Raw genomic sequence first — 24,227 nt, 5'->3', positions numbered from 1 at the left:
ACCAAGTTCAATGCATTATTGAACAGAAAGGTAAATTATGATTATGATCAAGTTTTTCTCCTGCTGCTAATTACAGTTCAGAAGTGGTACCTTAATCCATTTATTCTATTCTGTTCTTTTGTTGATCTCTGGGAGAGCAGAAGCAGTTCTGTTTTGTAAGGCAGACTGACTCCAGGGCATAATTAACTCACAATGTAAATTTCAAGCTGATTAAATCTAACTGACAGGAGCTTTCTTTAAAGACAGTTTGTACTTGTGCATTATCTTTATCACTAGGAATATTACCAGTTGCAGCATTGGTACTAACAAGGTACAGGTCATGGCCTATTCTTTTGTATGATTTTATTATTATTATTACTATCATTTTTAACTTTTGTGCTATAGAAAAGAAAATCCATTTATCACATGAAGTAAATCTTGGCAAAGGAGACAGAGGTATGTCACATCACTAATGGGATCCCAGCTATGAATCAGTTTGTTTCTCCAGTCAGCTGCTAGATGAATTCCATCTGTAAGAAGCTCAATATACTGGAGTTCACCTGCATACACCAGAAGTAACTTTTAACTCTGTGAACTGTAGCTGATGTTTGGGAACTGCAGAGGGAATCACTGTGTGAGCTAACTGTGCCTGACTATGTTTAAGTCTAAAATAATTATCAGAGATCCATATATATTATTATTATTAGCATGTCTCTTCAACATATAAGATTACACAAGAAATATTTTAGAGAAGACTGAAGAATTAGTGAAAGAAAGGAGAAAGTAAAAAGAATAATTATTTATTGAAACAGAAATCAATTTGACCAAGTAGGACAGTGTAGCAACCTTTCTTTTTAAAATAAAGGAAACAAAGGAAAATAAACAGTTTTACAAAGTTGCTGCAAATATAAAAAGAAATGGGCCAGAGCAGACACCAGTTTTTGTAACAGCCACTTGCTGCTGATCAACACAATCCTGCAGTATGAAATGTTCCACTGAGGGAAGCAGCAGTGATTATAGGCAGATGGGAACAGCATGCTCAAACAGCTCTCACTCAGAGCCATGCTGTTTGCTGACTTTTTCCACATGATCTGAGATATCAAACAGCTTCATCTTTATCTGACAGCTCTCAGCAAACCATGAACTTCTTCCCTACTGGCTAAAACCATCCTTTTAAGATACTCTCAAGTAGGACACAAGCTTTCCAATAATCCTACCTGGATAGGTAACTCAAGACACAGATAAAAGTGTGATATATTAGGAAGAGTAAAAGCTGTCTTATTGCTGAAGAAGATAGGATTTGTGCAGGAACTGTGCATGCTGTTTAAGACAAATGTATTGGGCTTTTTTTTTTTTTCTTTGTAGTAATTCAGCATGACATTATGATAAGATGTATACAAGTCAATCTTAGAACTGGCTTGTCAGCTAAGAGTCAATTGGACTCTTACCAGAGTTCAAGTAAGTAGCAGGATACAATGCTTCCACTCTAGACAAGAAAAAGTATTTGAAAAATCCTACTCATTTTAATAGAAAGGAAACTCAAAAGAAATCTTAATACACGAGCTGATAGTAATTTAGCATGCAAGAAAAGCTGCTAGTAATTTATTAAGATTTCATACATGTATTCAAACATAAGCAAGTAAGTATAGATAGCTTAAAGCTCTGTTCTTGGGTAATTGACTAGATACTGAAGGATAGTCAGAGCTCATTCAATTTGACCTACACACTCTTATTTGAAGCCCACCTTCTTCCTTTGACTAGAACTAGAAAACAGAAAGACCCAGAAAAAAAGTACATAACATTAAGTTTTGTTTGAGAAAATTCATTCCATTCTATTGAATGAGTATTGAATATACTCTCTCATTTTAACCTTTTTCCCAGTATTAGCAGGAATAAAGAGAGGGGTGAAATAAATGTTCAACAAATGTTGAATAACTTTTCTTTTCCATACAGCTACACATAACTTTTATTACCAAGCGGTAACTCAACTGTTAAGCAATAGGAAATTAAACAGTGGAGATATCATCAAGAATAAAACCTCATTCTTAGATTTCCAGGACTTGAAAAATAATGTGAGTATTAAATGTACAAGTCTGAACAATTTATATGATCTACCTGTGGCCCATTGTTTCAGTTCTCTGGCCTCCCACTCTACCTACAGAAGCAGCTTTAGGTAGGCAGATGCTATGCAGCTCCAGTCATACATTTTTAATTTACTGATGGCAACATTTCTTTAAGTAACATGCAGTAGACATTTCTTCTCCCCCCTCCAACCCCTCCCTCCCCCTTAAATTAGTAATATTTGCAAGGTAATTTGGAGAAGTAGCAAAGATCTTTTAGTTTGTCTGTTCTCCGTTGTGTTAGTAGACACAGAAAACTTGTGAGAATTGCATGCTGTGAATCTATCATCATTGCCTATTTTATTTGACTTTCCATTTTTTCCTTGAACATATCTATACTTCTCTCACATCAAAAGCACACTGCATAAACTGCCACAGTCACAATCTGTCTTCCAGGTAAACTGCTATAAGCAGTCAATGTAAAAATTCAAATATTTTTCTTTGCTTTCTTATTATTGCAATACAACCATAAACTCTCAGAAGGATCACCTGAAAGCTCTGCATAGATCAGACATGCCACTGGAACTAAAGTAAATCTAAATACAGTGAATGTTCAGACCCAGAAACAGACACATGGCTCATACCACAAAGTAACATTACATTGTTTTGTAAGAACTGAGTCTAGATGCAGCTGAATTCACTCCTAGACCTAGGCTTTGTTAACAGTTTATGTTTAAAGGATTACATATGCAATATCAATCTAAGTTGGGATCTTAGCAAGACTAAGAAAGCCTAAAACTACTGATCTAAGAGGTGTTTTTAGGGAAGCTAAGAAAGTCTAGAATAAACAATTAGTCACTTACCAAGGATCTGAATTAGAAAGGCATCTTGATGTCAAGGTGTGAAGGATCTTTGTGTAGGCATAATGCCAAGAAGCATACCTATTATACAGTCAGCTACCATGTAAGAGAGCATAGAATAGCTTAAGGTTGAAAAGGACCACAATGATCATCTAGCTTCAACCCCCCTATAAATACAGGGTCACCAACCAATAGAGCAAAGATTAAAGAGAGGCCTTGTGTTGCTCACTATTTATGGGGTAAGATGATTACTTTGCATGCCCAATTGGTCCTCAGCTATTGAACATGGTGTCTGCTATCAGCTGCTTCAGCCCCCAAGATTGAGGCAGATTTGTGGCTGTTAACCTATTTTAGAAAGGGTGTTATTGGTAGTGTTGCTCATTGTCAACCTGTGTAAAATTTGTCGGTAAAGTCAGGAGAAAGGAGAAAGTTGGGGGAAGGAAGGTGGTGGTGGGAATCAGTGTTGTTACACTGTCACAGATAAATTAAATGTAAAAAATCCTAGGTGCTAGATAAGCAATGTCTTTGACTAAGAATATATGGGATAGAAAGAGGAATCTTTGATTGGCAGGGTTTGGAAGTTTTTCAGGGATGGCTTTGAAGGTACTCTACAATAGTCTTAAATTCCCTATGTTGACAGAGAGCATGCTAAGATGATTAGGTACACTTGTTTGCTCGGATTCAGAGAATTCCTCAACAAACCTACCAGAGAAGGAAGAAGTAAGTTGAATTCATCTCATTTCAGGAATAAACTGTGACCGTTAAAAAATCTTTGAGGATTTTGACTCTGTTTCATTCTAGTCCAACTCATGGCACTGGTTTGCACCAGAAAGGCAAACAGATCATTCACAGATGGATTCTGCTGCAATTGACAAAACTTCAGTTTTAGAGAGGGAGAGGAGAAATTCTTGTTGAGATATTTGATGAAATGGAACCTGCCCAATTTGTTGAGCACAAGTCTTAAGACAGACGTGCATTTCTGCTGTTTATTTTATTGTGAGTTCCCTAGTGGGCTCCTGTTATGCTTTGGCCAATTCAACATTTACTCCATCTGAAGGGCAACTAGGAGGCACTACCTGCTCCTGATCTGGCATCAGGGAAATCTCTAGCAGCCAGTTACTATTTCAGCCTGCCTGCAGCACTGGCTTGTAATTTTGACCTTATGCAAATCTTATGCAAAAATAAGGATTTCATTTAAATCACTGCCTCAATAGCTGCCAGAAATGTCAAGTGTGGCAGTGATGTGCTATCTCTAGAGGATAAACCAGCAAGTGAGGAGAAGGAAAAGGAAGGCTTCTGTGTGCTGGCAGTCTTGAAGAAAGTGCATATCTCTTCTGCAGGACTGACAAAAATGGGATGATAAAATTCTCAGAGATAGCTTTGACTTGGAAGAGGGAGGAAGCGCAGTTATGTCTGTTGGAGAAGAAGGGGAGCTTTGGATGCAGGCTGATCAGTTCATTGAAGTTAAGAGAAAGGAAGAGTGAAACACAAGCCTTCTGTTGGAGGTCAAACTCAGAAAATCTGTCAGTGAGAAGAAATAAGGGTCCTTGCTGCAGCAACACCTGTTCGTGTGCAGCACAAAGAAAACCTTTTGATTCTTTGGATTACAACTTAAACATACCCACATTTCAGCCATCCCTATGATGATTTCTCTTCCTAATTTTATTGCATCCTGAAGAACAATCTCTAGCATAGTTTTTCACTAGGGCTTCAGTCCAGATGTCAAGGTAATTTGATGTTTTGCAAATTTTTTCATTTTCCACCTTTGAAATTTTCTGAATTTCTTCTCCTTTGTATCTGACTGGCACAGCCAACGTCTTAAGACATGCTATGCAAATTTAATATGCATTTCTAAGTAATATTTTAATATGCAATGACCCAAGAAGCAAACCAGAGAGTGTACATCTCTCGTAATGCTGCAGTACAGTTTTGCAGAAATATAGATTTTGTTTTCCTGATGCAGTGATTACATCAAAGAGAAGTTGTTTATAATGCCGCTCAGATTGTTCAGCTGAATGCCATTTATCACACATAGCAGATAATCAAATGCTACTAAAATTAGCTTATAGCTCTCTTACTACCATGGCATCTGCAGAAAACAAATGTTTCCCTATTTGTACACTAGATTCATAGCACACCACAGTAAATCTTTCAACAGAGAACAGGCACATAGGTGAACATAACATGTCCCACTGCCAAAAAAGCGCCACTATTGTTAGGACCCATGCTGATATTTGCATTGTATATTCTGTGTAGGTTCTTGTTAAACATGCTTTAAAATACCAGTGAGATGTAAAAAATATTTTTTCAGGAACAGTATAACCATACTGAAAGTTCACTTGTTCTGTAAGGAAAAGCTCTGAGAGATACTGATGCTCGTCATCTTAATAGAGCCATTTTGCAAATACTATATAAATAAAATAATCCCAGCATAGTATAGGAAATCTTGGTACTCCAGAATGAATTGATCAGGGTGGAGGAGAGTAAAGGAAAACTAAAATAGATGAACAGGCTGTTTGATGAGCAGTATCAGAGCAATTTTGAACTTTCTTTATTCTCCTGTTCCCCAGACAGTTCATTTCAGAGCTGACATTACACTTATTGAACACACAGATGAAATTGCTCTGGCCCTGCCATTGAAGGCTGAGAAGCTCTCAGTGAAGATGAAGATCATTATCAGAAAAATCAAGTGTACCTTCCATGTGCGTTGAGGCCATTTCTCTACCACAACAAGATAGCACTATTTGGTAAAATAAATACACTGAGAAACTGTCATGGAACTTCACTCAAGTAAATCTTCATGGATGTGTGCTGAAGAAAATGATGATCCAAGAGCAAGGTTATCATTCCATGAAATTTGCTTCCAATCAGCCTTCTTAGTGGCAGATAATTTTCATTTATATATCATGTTCTAGGAAATATTGTAGTCACAGAGAAAGATGAGCTCTACCAGTTGGATGAGATCTGGAAGGTACAGAAAGAGGGTAAAGATAGAAACAGTCACCTAGAGTAAACAGTTAAACTGTTACATACTTAAAACTTTCTATATTTAAAATACTTAAAAATATTTTCAATGTGTTCAATGTGTTACTGGTACAGTTTGTCTGGCTTCAGTCCTCTTCCTCCAAAACCATAAACAACAAGCACTGCATGATGTTAGATGAGATTGCTGAACACCGTTACCAAAGGCTCTTTTACAAAAAGCTAGTACCTCGCTCAAACTGCTGAGGACAAAGCTATCTTCCGCTGTTCTTTCTTCTTCCTCTTCAGTCTTTGTGGGCGATACTGCAACAATTCTCTTTTCTTGTAATCCCATCTAACATATGATGAAACAACAGTATTCACAGGTGGCTAAGAAGGCCAATAGGATCCTGGGGTGCATGAAAAGGAGTGCGGCCAGCAGGTCAAGGGAGGTGATCCTCTCCCCTTACTCTGTCCTGGTCAGGTCTCACCTGGCATACTGTTCTGGGCAGCCTGGTACAAAAAACCTAAGGATCACCTGGAGAGAGTCCAGCGGAGGGCAACAAAGATGATAAAGAGCCTGGAGCATCTCCCCTATGAGGAAAGGCTTAGTGAACTGGATCTGTTCAGTCTTGAGAAGAAGACAGAGAGGTGGTCTCATTAACGTTTATAAATATCTTAACTGTGGTAATCAAAGAAACATGGCCAGTCTCTTTTTAATGGTCTGTGGGGACAGGGCAAGGAGAAACAGCCATAAACTGGAGCACAGGGGGTTCCACACCAATATGTGAAGAAACAAGTAGCGAGGAAGTGAGAAGAACAGAGAACACCGTATCACAGTGTTTTGTTCCCCTCCCCTCCCCCACCCTGTGATAACTGCAAGCTAGACTAGCGTTACTCATGGAAATTATTACTTTTTGATTATGATTTTAAATGTTTCATTTAGTCCTTTCTTTTGCAGAAAGGAATAAATACACTAATAAGAAAATACTGATAGGCCTCTGAAAGCCTGCTAAATGATGCAATTAGGCATGGATAGATAATGATGCTTTTTTTTCCCTACTAATCTGAACACTCTAACATACTTTGCCCTGGCTGATTTCCCCAGCACTACCATGCTTTGCTGTCTAGTGACTGTACTCTGTCCCGAGTCAGAATCATGTTGGTAGAGTGTCTGGTGGAAGCCATGAACCCAAGGGCATAACCTGTTCTGTTATCTGAAGTGGGGTCACCAAGAGCAGCCTTCAGCATGGCCTCATGGGTGTGTACAGGATGAATGACAACAGGAACAAGGGGAGGTGAGCTCAGCCGCAGTCTTTGTACTTCATGAACCCTTCATGAACCCTTTATAAATGTCATGAATATCTGAAGCATTCCAAGGAGCAGGGATTGGCTGGGTTGTGCCCTCTATTTCATTTCTGTGGTATTGCAAATTTTTTTCTGATTTTAAATGGAAACTCTTTGTCATCTCCTTAAAAGCAGCCTGTGCTGGAGGTTATTTGGGAAAACTTGCAGTGGTAGAAACAAACCACAATATAATGCTTTATCACTTGAGGAACAAAAAGTGTCACAATATTCATATACTTGGAGTTAGAGGACAGACAGATCTACCACATCCCTTTTTTCTTAGTACTCTGTCAAATGACTTGAATGCTGATAATAATGCTAATAAAAAGCCTTTTTAAAAAAAAAAAAAAATAATAATTATTTTTTTCCCCACAGAAAATGTCTTGGCATCCTTTGGATGAAAGGAACAATATAAACATCACATCTAACAGTATTACTAGTTTTGTCATTTTCATCAGATATCCACAAAACTAATATGCAGCCTCAGAAATAAAAATGAATTACATGCATACATGAAAAAACAACACCTGTTCCTTCTGTGTAATGAAATCCTATATCTATTTTATTTTGCAATTGATGAACAATTTTAAATATGCCAGCTGCACTATTCTGCAGTCTTCAGTATATGATGGATGTATAGGTAAGAGATATAAAAACTGTCCAAGAGCTAGGAAGTCAAAGAGGTCATGTTCTTTTTGGATCTGAGCCCTTCCCTGTGACCAGATCCTCAGAGTTATCGCATCCCATGAAACTGAAACAGAAATAAATATTTATGCTCTGTTCTGGAATACTCAATCAAGTAGAAGAACAGTTTTTCTTATATAGCTCCTGTAAATAGTTATGTTCCTAGGACTGCTGTTTGTGGGATGGAGAGTATCAGGAATTAGACAGACAAAAGGCAGAAACATAGTTGTGCTACCTTAAGAGCTGAGAAAAGCTATGATTTGACCACTTTCACGGAGACAACAAAAATACTGTCTAAACCTGGGACTGTCCCAGGATCTCATATACCTAGTTTAGGGGTGTGTTGCCCTCTCCAGTTTTGTTAATTGGTGTTGGCAGACATCATGCTGATGGTTATGGATGATAACTGGAGAGATCCTTTCATTGTCACAATGAAAAAGGTTCACAGACTCCAAGTCCCATATTTATGGTCCCTGAAAATACCAAATTGGATAAGAAAAGTGTACTATTAGTGTACTGTTAGCAAAGTGATGCATTTAAAAAAAGATCAGCATATGCTTTGACCTCAAGTGTTCGAGTAGCACTGCTGCAGAAAACTAGTCTGTATTCTGTTGTGACCTACAAAAATGCATAGATTTTTGTACTTAATAAAGTTTAACTTCTGAATTTTCCCAATTGTTGGTATAGTGCCAGGTCCTTGAAGACAATGCAAACAGAACTAACAGCTTTAATGTAATAAAGTACTTTAGAGATTGCTCTCTGTGCTTTGGAATGTGAGAGCCTATGGAGGGTTTAAACTACAAACAATGAAAAGGAACAGAATGTGATTTTGTACAGAGAGCACAAACTGTGGCAGTTTGCAATTCTTTCTGTATGTGTGAACAAACCTCACCTGTCAAGGAAAGATATGTTACTTCGGAACACAAGATTTGTTCATTGCAAGAGGTCTTCTGGTCTGGTCGGGTGCTTATTCTAATTCAAGCTGTAGGTTATGCAATACCAAATATGAATTGAGGAGCTTAATTTAAGACTTGTAGATATGCAGGTATACCTTAAAAATATTCAAGTAGGCACATACATGCATACCTACAACTTTTTTCTTGCACAGTGTTTTCTTTAGACCTTGAATACTACATTTACTCACTGAAACATCTCTGAAGCAGGGTTTAGAATGTACTCTAGGCTTCTTCCTCAGCTACCTTAGTGGATAGGAGATACTTTACCAGTCTGATAGTATCTAATTACAAAGACAAGAGGTGCATATTTCAGTAGAACACTCTGAGATGTTGAAAGATGATATTCTGAGACAGAGAAGGGCGTATCAGCCATTGATTTAGGTCAAAGAAACAATTCACTACATCATGGATAATGTTAGTCGAACACTATATTTGAATATAGTAAAAGCCTTTAAAAATCTCATATATATTAAAGGTTAACATTGAAATTTAGCTTTTGAAAGAATATAGTAGTCCATTAATCCTAACAGAAAAATATTCTATTTTTGCTAGAATACAGTTGCTCCTATGATGCAAAATACAGAACAGTTTTTTGTTTGCTAGTTTGTTTACTAGTTTGTTTTTCATTTGTTATTGGAAACAAGTACATTAAAAGTGCAAATTTTCAGGTGACACCACCATTGAAATTAATTATTTATTAGCATGAATGTAAATAGATATTCTTTTCACACCAATGAGAGTAAAACATGAATTCATACCTTCTGTCCAGAGGGAGGATTAGAAAGGTTTATTATTTGCTACATTTCTTTTCATTTTCTCTTTTATTTAATATTTTTTATATTATTAATCATACATTTAGTTGTATGGCTCTTGTGGAGTTTTTCTTTGTTGTTTTTTTGTTGCTGTGGGTATTTCTTGATATTTCTTTTTCTGCCCTTCCTATCTCCCTTCCTTCCTTCCTTAATGAAAGAAGGGCAGCTGTTCCCGAGTAGCTGAGAGTAGCATCTGTGCCAGAAGCCATGCAGGTCGTGCTGTTGTTGCTTCCTGCTGGATGGTCCCAAGCAAAACACAAGATGTTCATACTGATGCAATAAAACAGACAATGCCTTTGAATGCTTCTGTGGAAGATGATAGCACTGTGCCGATAACCTGTGAGCTGTAAATGATGTAGAGTGCTGCCGATAAAACAGTTTTGTTTCCCTGGGAAGCCTTCAATCACTTGATAGTATTTCTACATGGATACCTTCTTTGGAACACATTCCTTGGCCTGCGTGCTTGGAAATTTCTGAATTTTTCTCAATTTGAAAATTGAAAAGTTGCCCCCCTCTGACCTCCTCTGATTTTAACAGCCTTCAGGTTTCAGTGAGAATCTCACAGGTGTGAGAAAATGGTCAGTGTATGTCAGTCCAAATCTTTTGTTTTATGCATCTGTTCAACTTCCACAGCCCAGAGAACATTTTGACCTGCTCATTAACCACAGAATTGTCTTCTGTTTAATTACAGCTAAAATTTTCTGTGCAAGTACAAGACATACAAGATTATTTTAATTTGGATATTTTACCTTTAATTGTAAATATTCATTTTCTAGAATGTCTTTCTGTTCACTTGTTTCCAGTGCATGACATTTGTTTATTTATTTGTTTGTTTATTTGTTTGTTTGTTTTTGCTTTACTTCCAGCCTAGGAATGAAAAGCAGAGTGATATAACATTATTCTGTTGATTTACTTTCAAGAGCATATTCTAGCAAATAAATCTTACAGGCTGCAACTACTGAAATGGATAACAAATACAAATAAACACAGATTATCATTAAGAAAATAACTTGTAAATCTCTCTAATTGTTTTACCTCTCTTTTCACTTACTATAGTTGTTCAGGACAGGTAACAGGAGTGATTTTCCCAGATATGATGAAGTCCTGCCTAGGAAAAGTTTTGCATGTTTATATCACACAAAACAATGTGTTTTTGAAAATTTCCCTAGATTATTATTATTTATTCAATGCCCTCGATATTGCTTTGTAGTGAAAACAAGGGTTTTTCTTCACTGTTCCGCATGGGGGATAAGCATAAAAGTGACTCTGTACACACTTACCACTTGATATCTTTCCAGATCACTTTACAACTTTCCATTTTTTCCATGTCTTCAGCTGCTTATTTGTATGCTGCAGGGACACTGCAGCCCTGATGGTTTTCTAGATAATGACGGTCTGTAGCTATCCTGCCAGCCCTGCTGTCTGTGAACAAACAGCATTAAAGAATACTGCTGTGAAGAAGCACAAATTTCCATCCCTTTGAATAGTTTTGCACTCCAAAATATATTTGCACTCCAAAGAGGAGAAAGCAATAAGCATATGAAAATACCTTTTGAAAGAATACTGTAAAACCTCCTTTTGGTTACTTCTGAAAAGGATGAACTCTTCATTCCTGTGGCCTATGCACTGTTACTAAAATTTTTGGCCATATCTATGTAGAGTATTCGTCTTTGAAGCAGAGGAAAAGCTATTACTCTCATTTAGAATGTGTGAATAATATGTTGCAGAAGAGTCAGTTCTGCAGGAGAGATATAACAGATTTTAGATAGAAAAATAGGATAGGATAGTGAAAAGTAGCTCTCTTTTTATAAACTTATTTCCTAAAAGAAATGCTGACCTATCATAATAAGCCTCTTTTCTGAGATGGGAGGTGGAAAACTGGTAAATTGCAGATAGAATCATTAAGGTTGGAAAAGACCTCTAAGATCATTGAGAACAACTGTCCACCTATCACCAAAATTGCCCACTAAATTGCATATGGCTGTAGTTATAATTCTAATGATCTATAAGTGGCCTGGAAAACTCATATCCCTTCAGTATTTACATTCCTCAAATGCCTTCATAGGAGAAAGGATGAAATATAAAACTTACCCTTAAATAAGTGTGGTAAAATGTCAAACCTGCCCCGTAACTTACTATGCCCAATGGAACTGAACACTGAATATGCACAAGCAGCACTTTCTTTAGTGCTGGCTGGATTTTATAGTGTTTTGACTGGATTCCTCACTAAAAATTAGGGATATATCTGTCACTTCTGCAATCATGATCTAGTTCAGCACGGAGAGAGCTAAAATAGGTCAGTGTTGACACAAGTTTGTGATGAAGCTTCTAGCTCCTTCAAGTCCTTTCCTAAAGGAGACTGTTAATACCTGAAATAGCAGCTCAGACCTAGCATGGACATTAGCAGATTCAGTTTGTACAAACAAGACTCTCAGTTTTAACAGAACCAGACTGCTCTGAAAATTGCATTTCTGTTGCATCTTTGAAGAATTTGTGCTTTTGCAAATGAAATGAAACTAACTCAAAGTTAGTTAGGTTGGATAATGTGGGTGAATATGTGTATGCTACAACAGCAAAAAGGCAATTACCTATTACCATTCGGAATCTCATCAGGATCTAAAATACGTCTGTTTCTTGAAAATATTGGGTTTAATTCACTATTTCCACTGCTTTTGAAAACAGTAGTTATACCTTATGTTGATAAACACTTTAAATTGCTATTTTTGTGTGCTTAAATAATATTTTTAATGATACTGCTCAATATTTGCATGCTATTACAGCAGTCAGGGAAACAGACTGTTAACATTTCATGATCTGCAATGGGAACTGATTTTATTTTTTTTCCAGGTGTCAACAGTGCCAGAATTTGGCCGCATAGTAATTTATACCACCAGCCTTCGTGTGGTGAGAACCACTTTTGAAAGATGTGAACTGGTTAGAAAGATATTTCAAAACCACAGAGTTAAATTTGAAGAAAAAAATATTGCTCTGAACAGCGATTATGGAAAAGAACTTGATGAGAGATGCAGGAGGGTGTGTGAAGCCCCATCTCTCCCTGTTGTGTTTATTGATGGCCATTACCTTGGGGTAAGTAAATCATAAGTCAATTGAATCTATAAGAACAAACGTAAATTGTTATTAATGAAATTATTTACAGTGTTGGAGTGATGGGTGGAGTGATGGGAACTCTGGTATACACTGAGTAGCTTGGATGCCATCTCTCTCTCCTGTGCAAATAAACTTGCTTGCAGAAATGGCGTCTCTGAGTTTAGGTGGCTCAGCTGCAAAAGCAGGACAGCTATGGAGATGATTTCAGGAGGGGAGTAAGATGTAGTAATTCCATCGAAGCTACCCTGTGTTTCTTAAAAAATAACTCATTCTGTAATTGCAATCATGAAAATCTAGAGAAATTGATTTTTTTTCTTCATGAGAACCTATATGTATTGCTGACCCAGGAAGAAGAATACACATTGCATGAATATTTCATTTAGTAATATCTGCAATGAATATGAGCCTGTCTAGCAGCTTAGGGCTTAAGAGCTTAAGCATACACTATGTGGTGCATCAAGCAACTATAATCAGCTGAACATTATCTTAAATACAGAATTGATTAGTACTTGAAGTCTAACACTAGAAAGAGAAATAACTGCCCAAAGCTTCTCTGTTGCAGGAGTAGAAAACTATAGTTAAAATTTGTATTTGGGCAAGGAAAGCACTGTTTTGTTCAGGTCTGTTCTTTAGAAACATTTTTCAGAAACTGAAAAAAAAACAAAAAACCGAAACAGAGTTTTAAAGTGAAAAGAAAAACACCAAAACAACTCTGCAAAATGACACAAACAAAACAGCCTGAGAGCTTAGAAAAGGTATGTGTCTCAAGTGGTAAAGAAGTAGCAATTAGCACCAACAGTGAGTCTATGATTTGCAGAGGCAAACTGTATTTAAACACAGCAGGGCTGGTTTGCTGGTATTATAAAAGATTTAAGTAATGAAATAAAATGCATCCAACAAACAGCACATAATTGATGTTGGGGATGCAAAGAACACTCAGGCACCCTTCCTCCCTTTTCCTAGGGGACTGGGATTCTGCCAAGCTCTCTGTGCTCTGCCTTTCCCTGATCAGCTCACTTCATCAGACGGCTGCAGAAATGCAGAATGGGCAATGTGCAAGTGGGCATCAGCAGATGGAGAATTTCAGCTCACAGTAGTGACTGCTTTTATCAGAACCCTGAGACAGACAGCTCTCCAGCCAACCAGGAACAGCACTGCTACTTTCAAGAGTAGCTTACAATTCATTAGGATTCACACTAAGCTTTGCTCTCCTAACTGGCACGTAATATAAGTAAATGAATACAAACAAGTTATGACCAAGTTCATGAATACCTCACTCCAATCCATTCATCAGAAGAAATCATTTAAGAAACCAAAATGTATTGAATAAATTATTTTCTCAGCCTTATTACAGTCATTTTTGTATGATGGATGATGTAGAATAGCAAGGGAAACTTGTTTTTAATGGAAGAACAAGAGTGTAGCAAACAATATAATCTTATTAAAACAAAGTATTTTATGGGATATTTTACATAGGTGTAGGAATGAAGGAAAGGAAATTAGGGAACCAGTTGTACATGGGAGAGATGTATTTAGCTGTCAAACTACCTGCTGGCACCAGCAGGTAAAAAATGAAGAAAAAATTCTGGTCTACAAACATCTGTTAAAACATGCAAACTCAATTCATATTGTTTAAGGAAAGAAAAGATATCTAGTATAAAAGAAAAGAGGACAAAATCAAATTAATGAGGAAGAGAAATAATTTTGGGCCAGTTTGCATGTTGGGAAAATTATGGCCATTTACCCATTCTTCCAGGATGTGGAAGCAGTCACTCCTCAGGTAGGCCAGGCTGGACAGGGCTCTGAGCACCCTGATCTAGCAGTAGGTGTCCCCATTCATTGTGGGAGAGTTTGACTAAGTGGCCTTTCGGAATGCCTTCCAACTCTAAAGATTCTGTGATTCCAGGATTCTTTCTATCTGCTGCCTTGAGGGTGGGATGGGTGTTTGAAGGGCTGCACTGTGCTGTGCTTGTGTTTCTTCAAAGTGTAATCAAGAGCTCAATGCACAATTTGGTCTTGTTGGTGACAGCAGATACTTCCATAACGCCTTCTGTTATAATTATCTTCTGCAAAACAAATGTACACAGAAATCCAGCAGCCTGGTGTGTTTGTAAATTAATCATGAATTATTTTTTGTCCCTCCTTCTCTCTTTTTAATTTTGAATATTTATTTCCTAGTAAATCCTTTCCCAAAAGAGATTGTGTGTAGTAATACAAAAGAGGACCTATATTAAGCCAGGCACCTTTCAATGAGCCTTAAAGGATAAAGAAGCACCCACATTAAAATATGAACAGTTTTGAAAGGACACAAGATTATTTTTAGTGAGATAAATGTAACAAAAGGACCGGAACAAAGCATATGTGCATGTGACAAAGAACACAGTATTTCTGCTGCTCATAAAGCCTGATGGGGTTGTGGAATACTGCACATTTACAGGATAAACTGTCACAGGGCTGTGGAATTTATCACTGCCTGCACAGGGTAAATGAAACCAATCAGCTTCCTGGGTAGAAGCAAAATAAAAACCATATTTGGTTCCTAGCAAGGAAACACCTGTTTGCTGCAGTACAGCAGGTTTATTAATCTCCTTTTTTTTTTCTTTTTTTTTTTTTTCCCCAAGATTGAATAATTGCATATGTTGATACATGCCCTCTAAAGATCAGCATTTCAGCAAATTGCAGGTTCTTTCTGCAGCACGTTCTTTACCATCTGATCTAATTTCCCCAAACCCTTCACCAGAGGCTACCTCCATCTGAAATGGAATTATGCCATCTGCTGGGGTATCAAAGCAGAGTGAAAAATGATTCCCACAAAGCAGAAAGCAACATGGAAAAACACTGGAGATTTCACTAACTCTTTCATAAAGGCACCCAGGTTTGCTAAACATTTATTTTGTGTAAAGCCCCTCCGCCCCTCCCTACTGGGAAAGGGATGAAAATAAAGACAAATAGAGTCAACCCTAATAAACGTATGTGCTCATCACTTTATAATTTTAAAACACAAATAATTCATTTATTTTTCACTTCAAATATGTGACTAAATGCCAGTACTTAGCTGTCATTTGAAACTACTCTAGATATTTTCACATATGCATATTTATGACAATTATTGTTGCAAAGAAACAGATTCCTACTTAGTTTTCTCAGCTGAAATCATATCATAGTATCATAGTCTCGTGCGGGTTGGAAGGGACCTTAGAGATCATTGAGTCCAACCCACGGGATTCAAGTCTCCTGCGTAGCAGAGCGGCACTTCTACCACTTATGCCACAGGGGGTTTCGAACTCGGGCCCCGGTGTTGCAAAGCGGCATTCCTACCACTGCGCCACCTACTATGGTTCTATAGTAAAAATATTTTCACTAATTATTTCTTACTGTTTCCTAAGACTGATGAAGCCATATTTGTGACTGTTTTTAGAAAATACTTGTGTAAAGTATAATTTGTTATTCAAATAATAACACTTTCCTTTTTACTTCTTTCCAGTGCCCATTTATGTTTAGTAGCTCTCAACTGCATTCATGTTTTGCTAGAGTAAACATATTTCCTGGCTCTTCCTTGGTGGGGTAGATGTGAACAGCTCTGTGGTAGTAAAGCTATGATATGATTGTTGCATTCAGTCACACGCTTAATCTGCTTTAAAATTTCAGGAACAGAGAGATTTAATTAAGCACATTTCTGGTGCTTATGCCACACTGCAGTTGCACTTTTCTATGTTTATTGGCAGATTTCCAGGTGTTTAATCTCATTCCATACATCTTCACAAGAGATACTTGGGTTCAGCTGTTCCCTACAAACCACAAAGTGGCCAAGATTGGCTTTCAGCCCACCCTCATTTACTATTTCCATGCTGTGCTAATTTTTCTCTGTATGTAAGGAATGATGCAGATGAGAGGCTACTTCCTTGCATCAGCTGGCATTCTAATTTAGCCAAATCCATATACACAGATTAAGATGCATCCCATGATGAGGAACTACATCATGGCAATGGTAACATGTTACATTCTTGATGGATGAGCATCAGGCTAGTTTAATGACAAGAAGGAGCTGGTGTAGTAGATAATTTACTGGGCTCGTTCTAGTTCTTCAATTAGTGGGACCATACCTGAAATATGATGCTAATTACCAGATGTTCTCAATGGAAAACTGAGAAAATAGTGTGAAGAATAAAAATGGTGTAGGAAACCTTTTGAGCAATTTAGCAAAGTCTGCATATAGCATTTGCCTATGAAAAGCAAACACCTCACTGCAGCCCCTGGACTGGACCATGCAGGCAGCTATTTAAACTAGCAGATGGGGCATTAGCAGACTGGAACTTGGAATATTTCTCTCATTCACAAAACTGAAAGCTCTCGTCTCTTGGCTAGATATTATGCCCCTCTAAGTTGTGCTCTTGATTTCCATCTTTGGGTGGACAGAGTCTTAACTGCATCACAGCACTTTGTGGTCAGTTGTGGACTGAGAACAATATAAGAAAGGCATCAATCTGTGATCAGAAAGCAGCTATTGGACTTACTTAACAGCTGCTTTAATTACTCCATTAATTACAGACACTGCACATTAGGCTTCACAGATTCAAAGGGTAGATTAACCTCTGCAAAGTGTCTTTTATTCAGATTTCACTTGAGGCAGATGTTAATCAAAAGGACATACTTAAGCACTTGAAAATGCTGATAGTCATTTGGAAGTATGGTTTTTAAAGACATAGTGATGAGACTTTCCACTTTGGGAATAACACAGCTGGCTGACTGAATGTCATCTGAATTATAAATCCTTTGAAATATCAATCTATTATAAGAAACCTGGCAGACTTTTAATTACAGGCTTCCCAAAGCCAGTCAGTGTCACTGTACAGAATCATTGCATCAAGGAGCAGAAGTGAGAAGAATGATTTTTGCCAACTGTTGCTGCACAGAACTGATCTCAGCCTACACGAGGGCAAATCAGGGCTTGACCTGATTAGGGAATTTGCACTGCTGCAATTACATCAGTAAAGCTGCAAATCCTTAATATTTCTTCCTTGCACAGACAATGCAAACTCTCTCAAGACAGTGCAGCATGTTTGAGCCTGAGCTAATGCTCTGTGGACCTTCTTGGCAAACCCTGTCTTTGCTGTGCCAGTCGCTCCTGCTGTCCATTCTGTGTGAGAACAGGAAAAGATTAGCCTGTGAAGGAGGCTGCTATAAGTTTCTCTGCTGGGGACACAGCAGTATTAAACACCAGCACGCCAGGCTGGCAGCAAAGTCTTGTGGCTTTTTTTTTTTTTCAATTGGTTGGAAACAGAAATGCTGAGGTACTAATAGACTGACTCTTGTTCTTACCCCTGCCATCAGAATGGTTCCAAAGAATGTTTATCAATCAGGTGATAGGAGTTTTATATATAAAAGTATAAATATATATATATAAAAAAAGACAAAGACATGTGATGCGCATGTTGAAGCTGGTACACTCTGTGCGTACCAGATGTAATAAATTTCAGTAGAGACATATTCAGCACAAGCAATGCTAGCTGGTCTGTCTCCTGTTATATTCCATGTAATTTATGACAAATAATTACCCGGCAGGTAATTTTTTCTTAAACACTTTTGGAAGTGGAAAACTGAGAGAATAGCGTTTACTGCAGAAGTGGCAAAAACACCACTAAAACATTAATATCTGCTTAAATGAAGTGTAATACTGTGATTACAAACATCTCTGCATAATACTCAGTGACATGGCAAAGGAGTCTGCAGTGGACCTGTTTAATATACCACTGTACTCAGAGTCAGAAGTGCATTTCTTTGTACAAAGCCACAGCAAAATGTCTTTCAACAAACCTCACTAGGTTGTAATGCGAATTTCCTTTCAAAGTTTCTGTGCCCCTTGACTGGCTTTTGGGCTACACTCTGAAGTGTTTCTGTGTACAGTACTCAGCCACAGGCAGTTCTGCTGACCCTTTCCCTGCCTGCTCTGCACCTTGGGAGAGGTGACTGTTGTTGACTCCGAGTAATAGCAAATCTGACCTGTCAGCTTGCATCCCGTCTCCAGAATCCCCTTGCAACTCTCTGCTCATGGATTCACCAAAGATGAATTTTAGCAGTCTGGGAATTCAGGGATGAGGAAAGTAGAGCAACATAATGGCATAAACCCACCACTTATGGCTAATTGTCCTCAGCTTTGAATAAGCACAAGACATTGGAGAGATGGGAGTCAAGGTCTCATCTATGCTTTGCTGTGAGTTGGCTTCAGTACTGCACCATTCCTTCTGCCTGTGCCTCAGTTTCCTCATTTTTTCTCACTCTCTTCTGAAACACTGATCAGAAGCATCTGGTAGTAGTCAGAATTCACTATATGTTGTTGTATCACTGATGTGTAAGCATTCAAATACAGCCCTCTAGTTCCAGATGGGAAAGAAATTAAATTAATTAAAGAAAAGGGGGAAAAAAAGTTATGTCATCTTTAATACTTTCACTTTTTTCCCCCCAGTGATTTCTTTTAATTTACTTTCAGACAGGAAAAGAACTACCTTAGCACTGCCTTTGTTCAGATCACAAAGCCCTTTAGAGGTTCTCTGTACGCAGACTGAATTATTATTATTCATTGTTGTGTCTGACTTTAATGTTGCTACAGTATTTTCATTACACTTTTTCTCCTGTTTTACATTTGACATATTATACCTTAATTCAATCCTCAGCTGTTGGAATACTTGAAATACAATTTTCTCCTTTCATTTAGATGCATTCTCTGATGTGTTGTATATTTGTGTAACTGTAATTTTTGATACAGTAACTAGACATTTTTTATTATTATTCTGTCAGGAGGCATACTCTGTAAAATAAAGTGAACACAGTGAGAATTTCCAAGCTGTGTCACTTTTTACAACGGGGAAATGCAATACAGCACTTGGTAACTAACCTCAGACAGATCCACCATAACTGCCATTAGACTGTTCTCTCCTTCTAGCTTTCCTGAGGTTGACCTAGTTACAAAATACTTAATGAGAGTGAAATTTGTACTCAGCTTGCTTAAATTTTCAAGACCAAATCTCCTAATCATCTCAGGCTTTTCATACTGACCTTTTTCTTCTTCTTACTAATAGGGTGCTGAGAAAATTTTGCTAATGAATGAATCTGGGGAACTACAGGATCTCTTAACCAAAATTGAGGTAATTGTATTTCTGCAATTACTTATAGTTAGCATACACTGAATATTTACAATTGAAAATGTTTTTCTCAACTGATTACTTCTCTTCTGTTACAAACTGATGATTCCAAATTGAAATGGAAAGCTAACCAGAAATTCTTTAATAAATGTGTATGTGCAATTCATACATGCAGAATTATTGTTGTCTGAGGGAGAGAATAGTTTGTACTTCTCAACATTTTTCATTACTTTGGAATAATTGACCCCATACACTGCCTTTCGGGAGGTCCTATAACATTAGGAACTAAATTGCTTCAGGCACTAACATTTGCACAGCAAGTACAATTAAAAGACAAAAGATACCAGGCCACAGCAGACTGATAACTGCTTACTGAATACAATAACTACTTTGAATACGTAGTTACCTACTGGATTTTACCTCAAAAATAGTTTTGCTACAGTTACAAGGAAGGGATAGTTATGTTTCTTCATCACTGAAGATACAGTTTCTATAACCAGCCCCTATCTCTTCCAGAGAGAAAGTAATTGTTGAGACACTAAGATAAAATGTTTCTTTCTTAGCTCTCTTATTTAGCCTTCTGCATGGAAAGGTTGTTACTTACAAACATAACAAGTAACAATGATAATTATTACTTACTAATTACTAATCAATAATAATTTAGTTATTGAAATTTGAATATTGTATTAAAATATTAACATTAGTTGCAATAATATCCAGTGAAGTAAACTACCTTCTTACATGATGAAAGACAAGGGCCCTCCTGAGATAAAACAACATATTTCTAAGCATTGCCCCTAGACTAAAGATTAAGTCCAGTAAAGAAGAATGGAGGTAAAAACAAACAACAAATAAAACAACAACAACAACAACAAAAAACGCCTTCTAATGCTCTTATGCTACTGCATTTCTACTTGGTTTGTTCCCCATAAAACTTTCCCATGTAACTTTGATTTTTGCTTGACAGATGTACATATTGCATAATCCATTATTTCTCCTATGTCTTCTCCTTCCCTATAATGATAATCTATCAGACCAATAAAATATATGGCAAGAAAGAATGATGTAAGTATTTTGCATACGTAGTAAGACCAAAATATGGCACTTTAGATAAATTTGCACAATAGCTGCTATGTGTGAATCAAAGCACTGTTGTATCAAAAATATTGACAAGCAAAGTAAGTAGAAACATACTCCTAAATTACAGTATGGGTTTGGAGCAGCATAATACACCAGCACTAAGTGATCATTTAATAAATTAGCATTGTTTTCAGTAAGTATAACTTAAAACATGTCTTCAAAATTTCTTCCTGTGTTCTCCACTGTCTTTAATTCTGCCAAAAATAAATAATTAAATAAATCTTGTTTTACTCATGAATTAGGACACCTAAGCAAACCTGACTTGTATGCAGCATTTTTCTCAAATCTAACATGAATAATGGTCTTCCTCTTTTCCACCAAAAACTTCACTGTTCTAGACCCATAAAGATGGGCACACTACTGATAATATAAAGCTCAGCTTGTCAGAAGCTATGAATTGCTTTTTTAAAATATGATCAGGTCTAACTTTAGTAGGAGCATGCTCAGCATATCATATCTCAACATACATAATATAAAACCGATCAGTTCCAGTACCTAATAGAATTGATCTATGACTACAGCAGAGCACAGTGTACATATTCTTTCATTTTGCTAGCCATTTTGGCAACTATGAACATGGGTTACTGAGGCATAGTGTGACTGACTTGGTACTGCATGCATGTCTCTATAAAGGAAAAGGCAGACATACTGTTCTTCCATGGTGGCATAACTTAGGATGGGGAGGTGGTGGTTTCTGAGAAGCTGTTTCATATGTTTCTGAGAAGCTGTTCCAGAGGACTCTTTGTCCAAAAGCTTATGATGGTTTACAAAGTAACATTTTGATATTTCTTACTTTCTTCCTTGAGCAGAGAGTCCAGCATCCTCATGAGTGCCTCTCATGTGGGGGCTTTGGTTTCCTTCCGTGCTCAGTGTGCCATGGGAGCAAGATGTCTGTGTTTCGAAACTGCTTTACGGACTCATTCAAAGCCCTCAAGTGCACAGCTTGCAATGAGAACGGGCTACAGCGCTGCAGAAGTTGTGCAGGTTAAAAAGGGCATCTCCATATGGGCATCTCCATATTTGCAACTCATTTTATTGTACTTCAGCAGTTTGTAATATGATTTTTTTTTCTTTTTTAATTAATGTGTTTATCTAATTCAGTCAATAAAAATCAATTTATAGTATGCCTCTGCTGGTTTGGTCTTTGGAACTATTTGCTAGCTACCAAATTAAATTTACTGTGCTTACACTAGGATATGAAGCACTCCCTTCTTCTGTGGGTAATCGTCAGCAATACTAAACAAGCAAGAAGAAAACATGCATTATAGGCCATATCAAAATTTCTGATGTTCAGCATAGTAACAGTTATGGACCAAGGTCTGGTCTAGTGCAATTCTTTTATAGCACTTGTGCTTTCCAGCAGGGTCAATGGTCAGACAACTCTACCACTGCATACAGCTTTGTCATTTTTGGAAGGTTTCCCCAACAGGAACAGAAGATAATTAGTCAGCAGATAGCATCGATACACTGTGGGCTCCACATCAGGTATATTCACCTTGGAAGTTTCTGAGTGCTCATAAACTACCAGAGTGCTTTTAATAGGGTACAATATTATGCAGACTTCCTTCTGTTTACATTGACTTTGCCCATCTTCCTTTACAGTATTTTGGGCATGGCATAGCTGTTATATTAAATAGTATATCTACAGCTGCATAAAGCATGGGCATAAAGCATGGTTTGCAAAAATGCTCCTTCTGATAAATGTATGTTTCTTGCTACACTATTTCCCTCATCTGAACCTACAGAAAAACAAAACAATTTTCTTCTCTTTCATAGAATCACCTAAATTGGAAAATACTGCCAAGATCATCCAGTCCAACCATTACAGATAATTCCCACTAAACCATGTCCCACGGTACAACATCTAAACATCTCTTGAACACGTTCAGGGATGGTGACTCCACCTGTTCCAGTACAAGGCCACTCTTTCAGGGAAGTTCTTCCTAATGTTCAACCTGAACCTTGCCTAGCACAACCTGAGGCCATTTTCTCTTGTCATTTACTAGTTACATGGGAGAAGAGGAAGACCACAACCTCACTTCAGGTAGTTGTAGAGTGCAAGAATGAGCATCGCCTTCTGCAGGACACGATTGTCCTGGTAATTCCTATCTACTAAAAGAATATTAGACATAAAGCAAACATTTTTTGCTATTTCTAACACTTACTAATTCCAAATACACTCCTCTCAAGGTTAGAAGAACGACTGTATTGATTTAAACACTTGCTTGACTGAGACTACCCCTATTCTCTTTAGAAATGAAGCACTGCTAAAGTTTGACTTAGCAAATCAACTCTATTATAGTGCATAGCATATGTCTCTTAAAATAATAATTTGCCTTGAAACCCTCCAAGGTTTTTACCTTGAGTTAATTTGCAAGAATTCGTAGTTATGAATGAAAAGAATGTGACAGATCTTGAAGCTCATTCTGCTGCAAGAAACTTGTATTTCAATGAAACACTAGTTTTGACCTCAGTGTCATATGTAAGAAAATAAATTCCTGAGACATTTTCTTTTTTATTCATGAAAACAGGAAATTAATTTTACTGAGCTGTTTTACAATTTTCATGATAATACTTATAATAGTGGACTCTTTGTTTGCTTTTTCTAGCTACTGCCTTTGTATTGTATTACATTTAATTTACACTTCACTTATTCTTAGATACATTATTTGACCACATAAGCATTTGACAGGAAACATTAATGCACTAAATAATTTAGGAAGGAGAAGAATTTAGACTGCATAGCTTGCCTTAAATAATTTAGAGCTTATAGTAACGGTCATTGTAAGCCAACAATGATTTGAAAAGTAGAAGTTATTAGAAATAAATTGTTTTATTTAATCCTATTTTTCTTCCTTCTTGCATTAATTTGCTAGGGGGTAATGAATCAGGAAATAATTGCTTCAGAGGGAAAGAGCTGTTAAAAATGAACAAACAAAAAACAACCTTGCAGCTTAAGCTTCTTCTACCTTATCTACTCTGCTCTGAAAGATTGCTTTAGAATGAGCTCAAAGATTCATGAAATCCAGTAATTTCACTGTTCATGAGGAGCCATGCTGTAATAAGACATGCACTACCTGCTTTGTGTCTCTCTGAGGCCTCATTTTTTCTACTGATAGAAGGATTCTTTTTTTTGAAAACCATTAGACATCAAGCACAAGACATTATAGATTACTGTTGT

General features: G+C 37.2%; 1 protein-coding gene across 1 annotated transcript in view; it reads left to right on the top strand.

Moving 5' to 3' along the window:
• Window positions 1-22,159, top strand: part of GRXCR1 (glutaredoxin and cysteine rich domain containing 1) — a 32,241-nt gene extending 10,082 nt beyond the window's left edge. Inside the window, exons 2-4 of the mRNA XM_015862377.3 lie at window positions 12,507-12,746; window positions 19,844-19,909; window positions 21,856-22,159. Of these exons, the coding sequence (XP_015717863.1) occupies window positions 12,507-12,746; window positions 19,844-19,909; window positions 21,856-22,035 (486 nt within the window). The 3' untranslated portion in view covers window positions 22,036-22,159. The remainder of the gene's footprint in view (window positions 1-12,506; window positions 12,747-19,843; window positions 19,910-21,855) is intronic.
• Window positions 22,160-24,227: the final 2,068 nt, after the last annotated feature.

The sequence above is a fragment of the Coturnix japonica genome, chromosome 4 (assembly GCF_054131305.1).
Source record: "Coturnix japonica strain WE chromosome 4, WE-NBRP24, whole genome shotgun sequence".
Taxonomy (NCBI): Eukaryota; Metazoa; Chordata; class Aves; order Galliformes; family Phasianidae; genus Coturnix; species Coturnix japonica.
The sequence above is the reverse complement of the archived record's forward strand: the minus strand, read 5'-3'. Positions and strand labels throughout refer to the sequence as shown.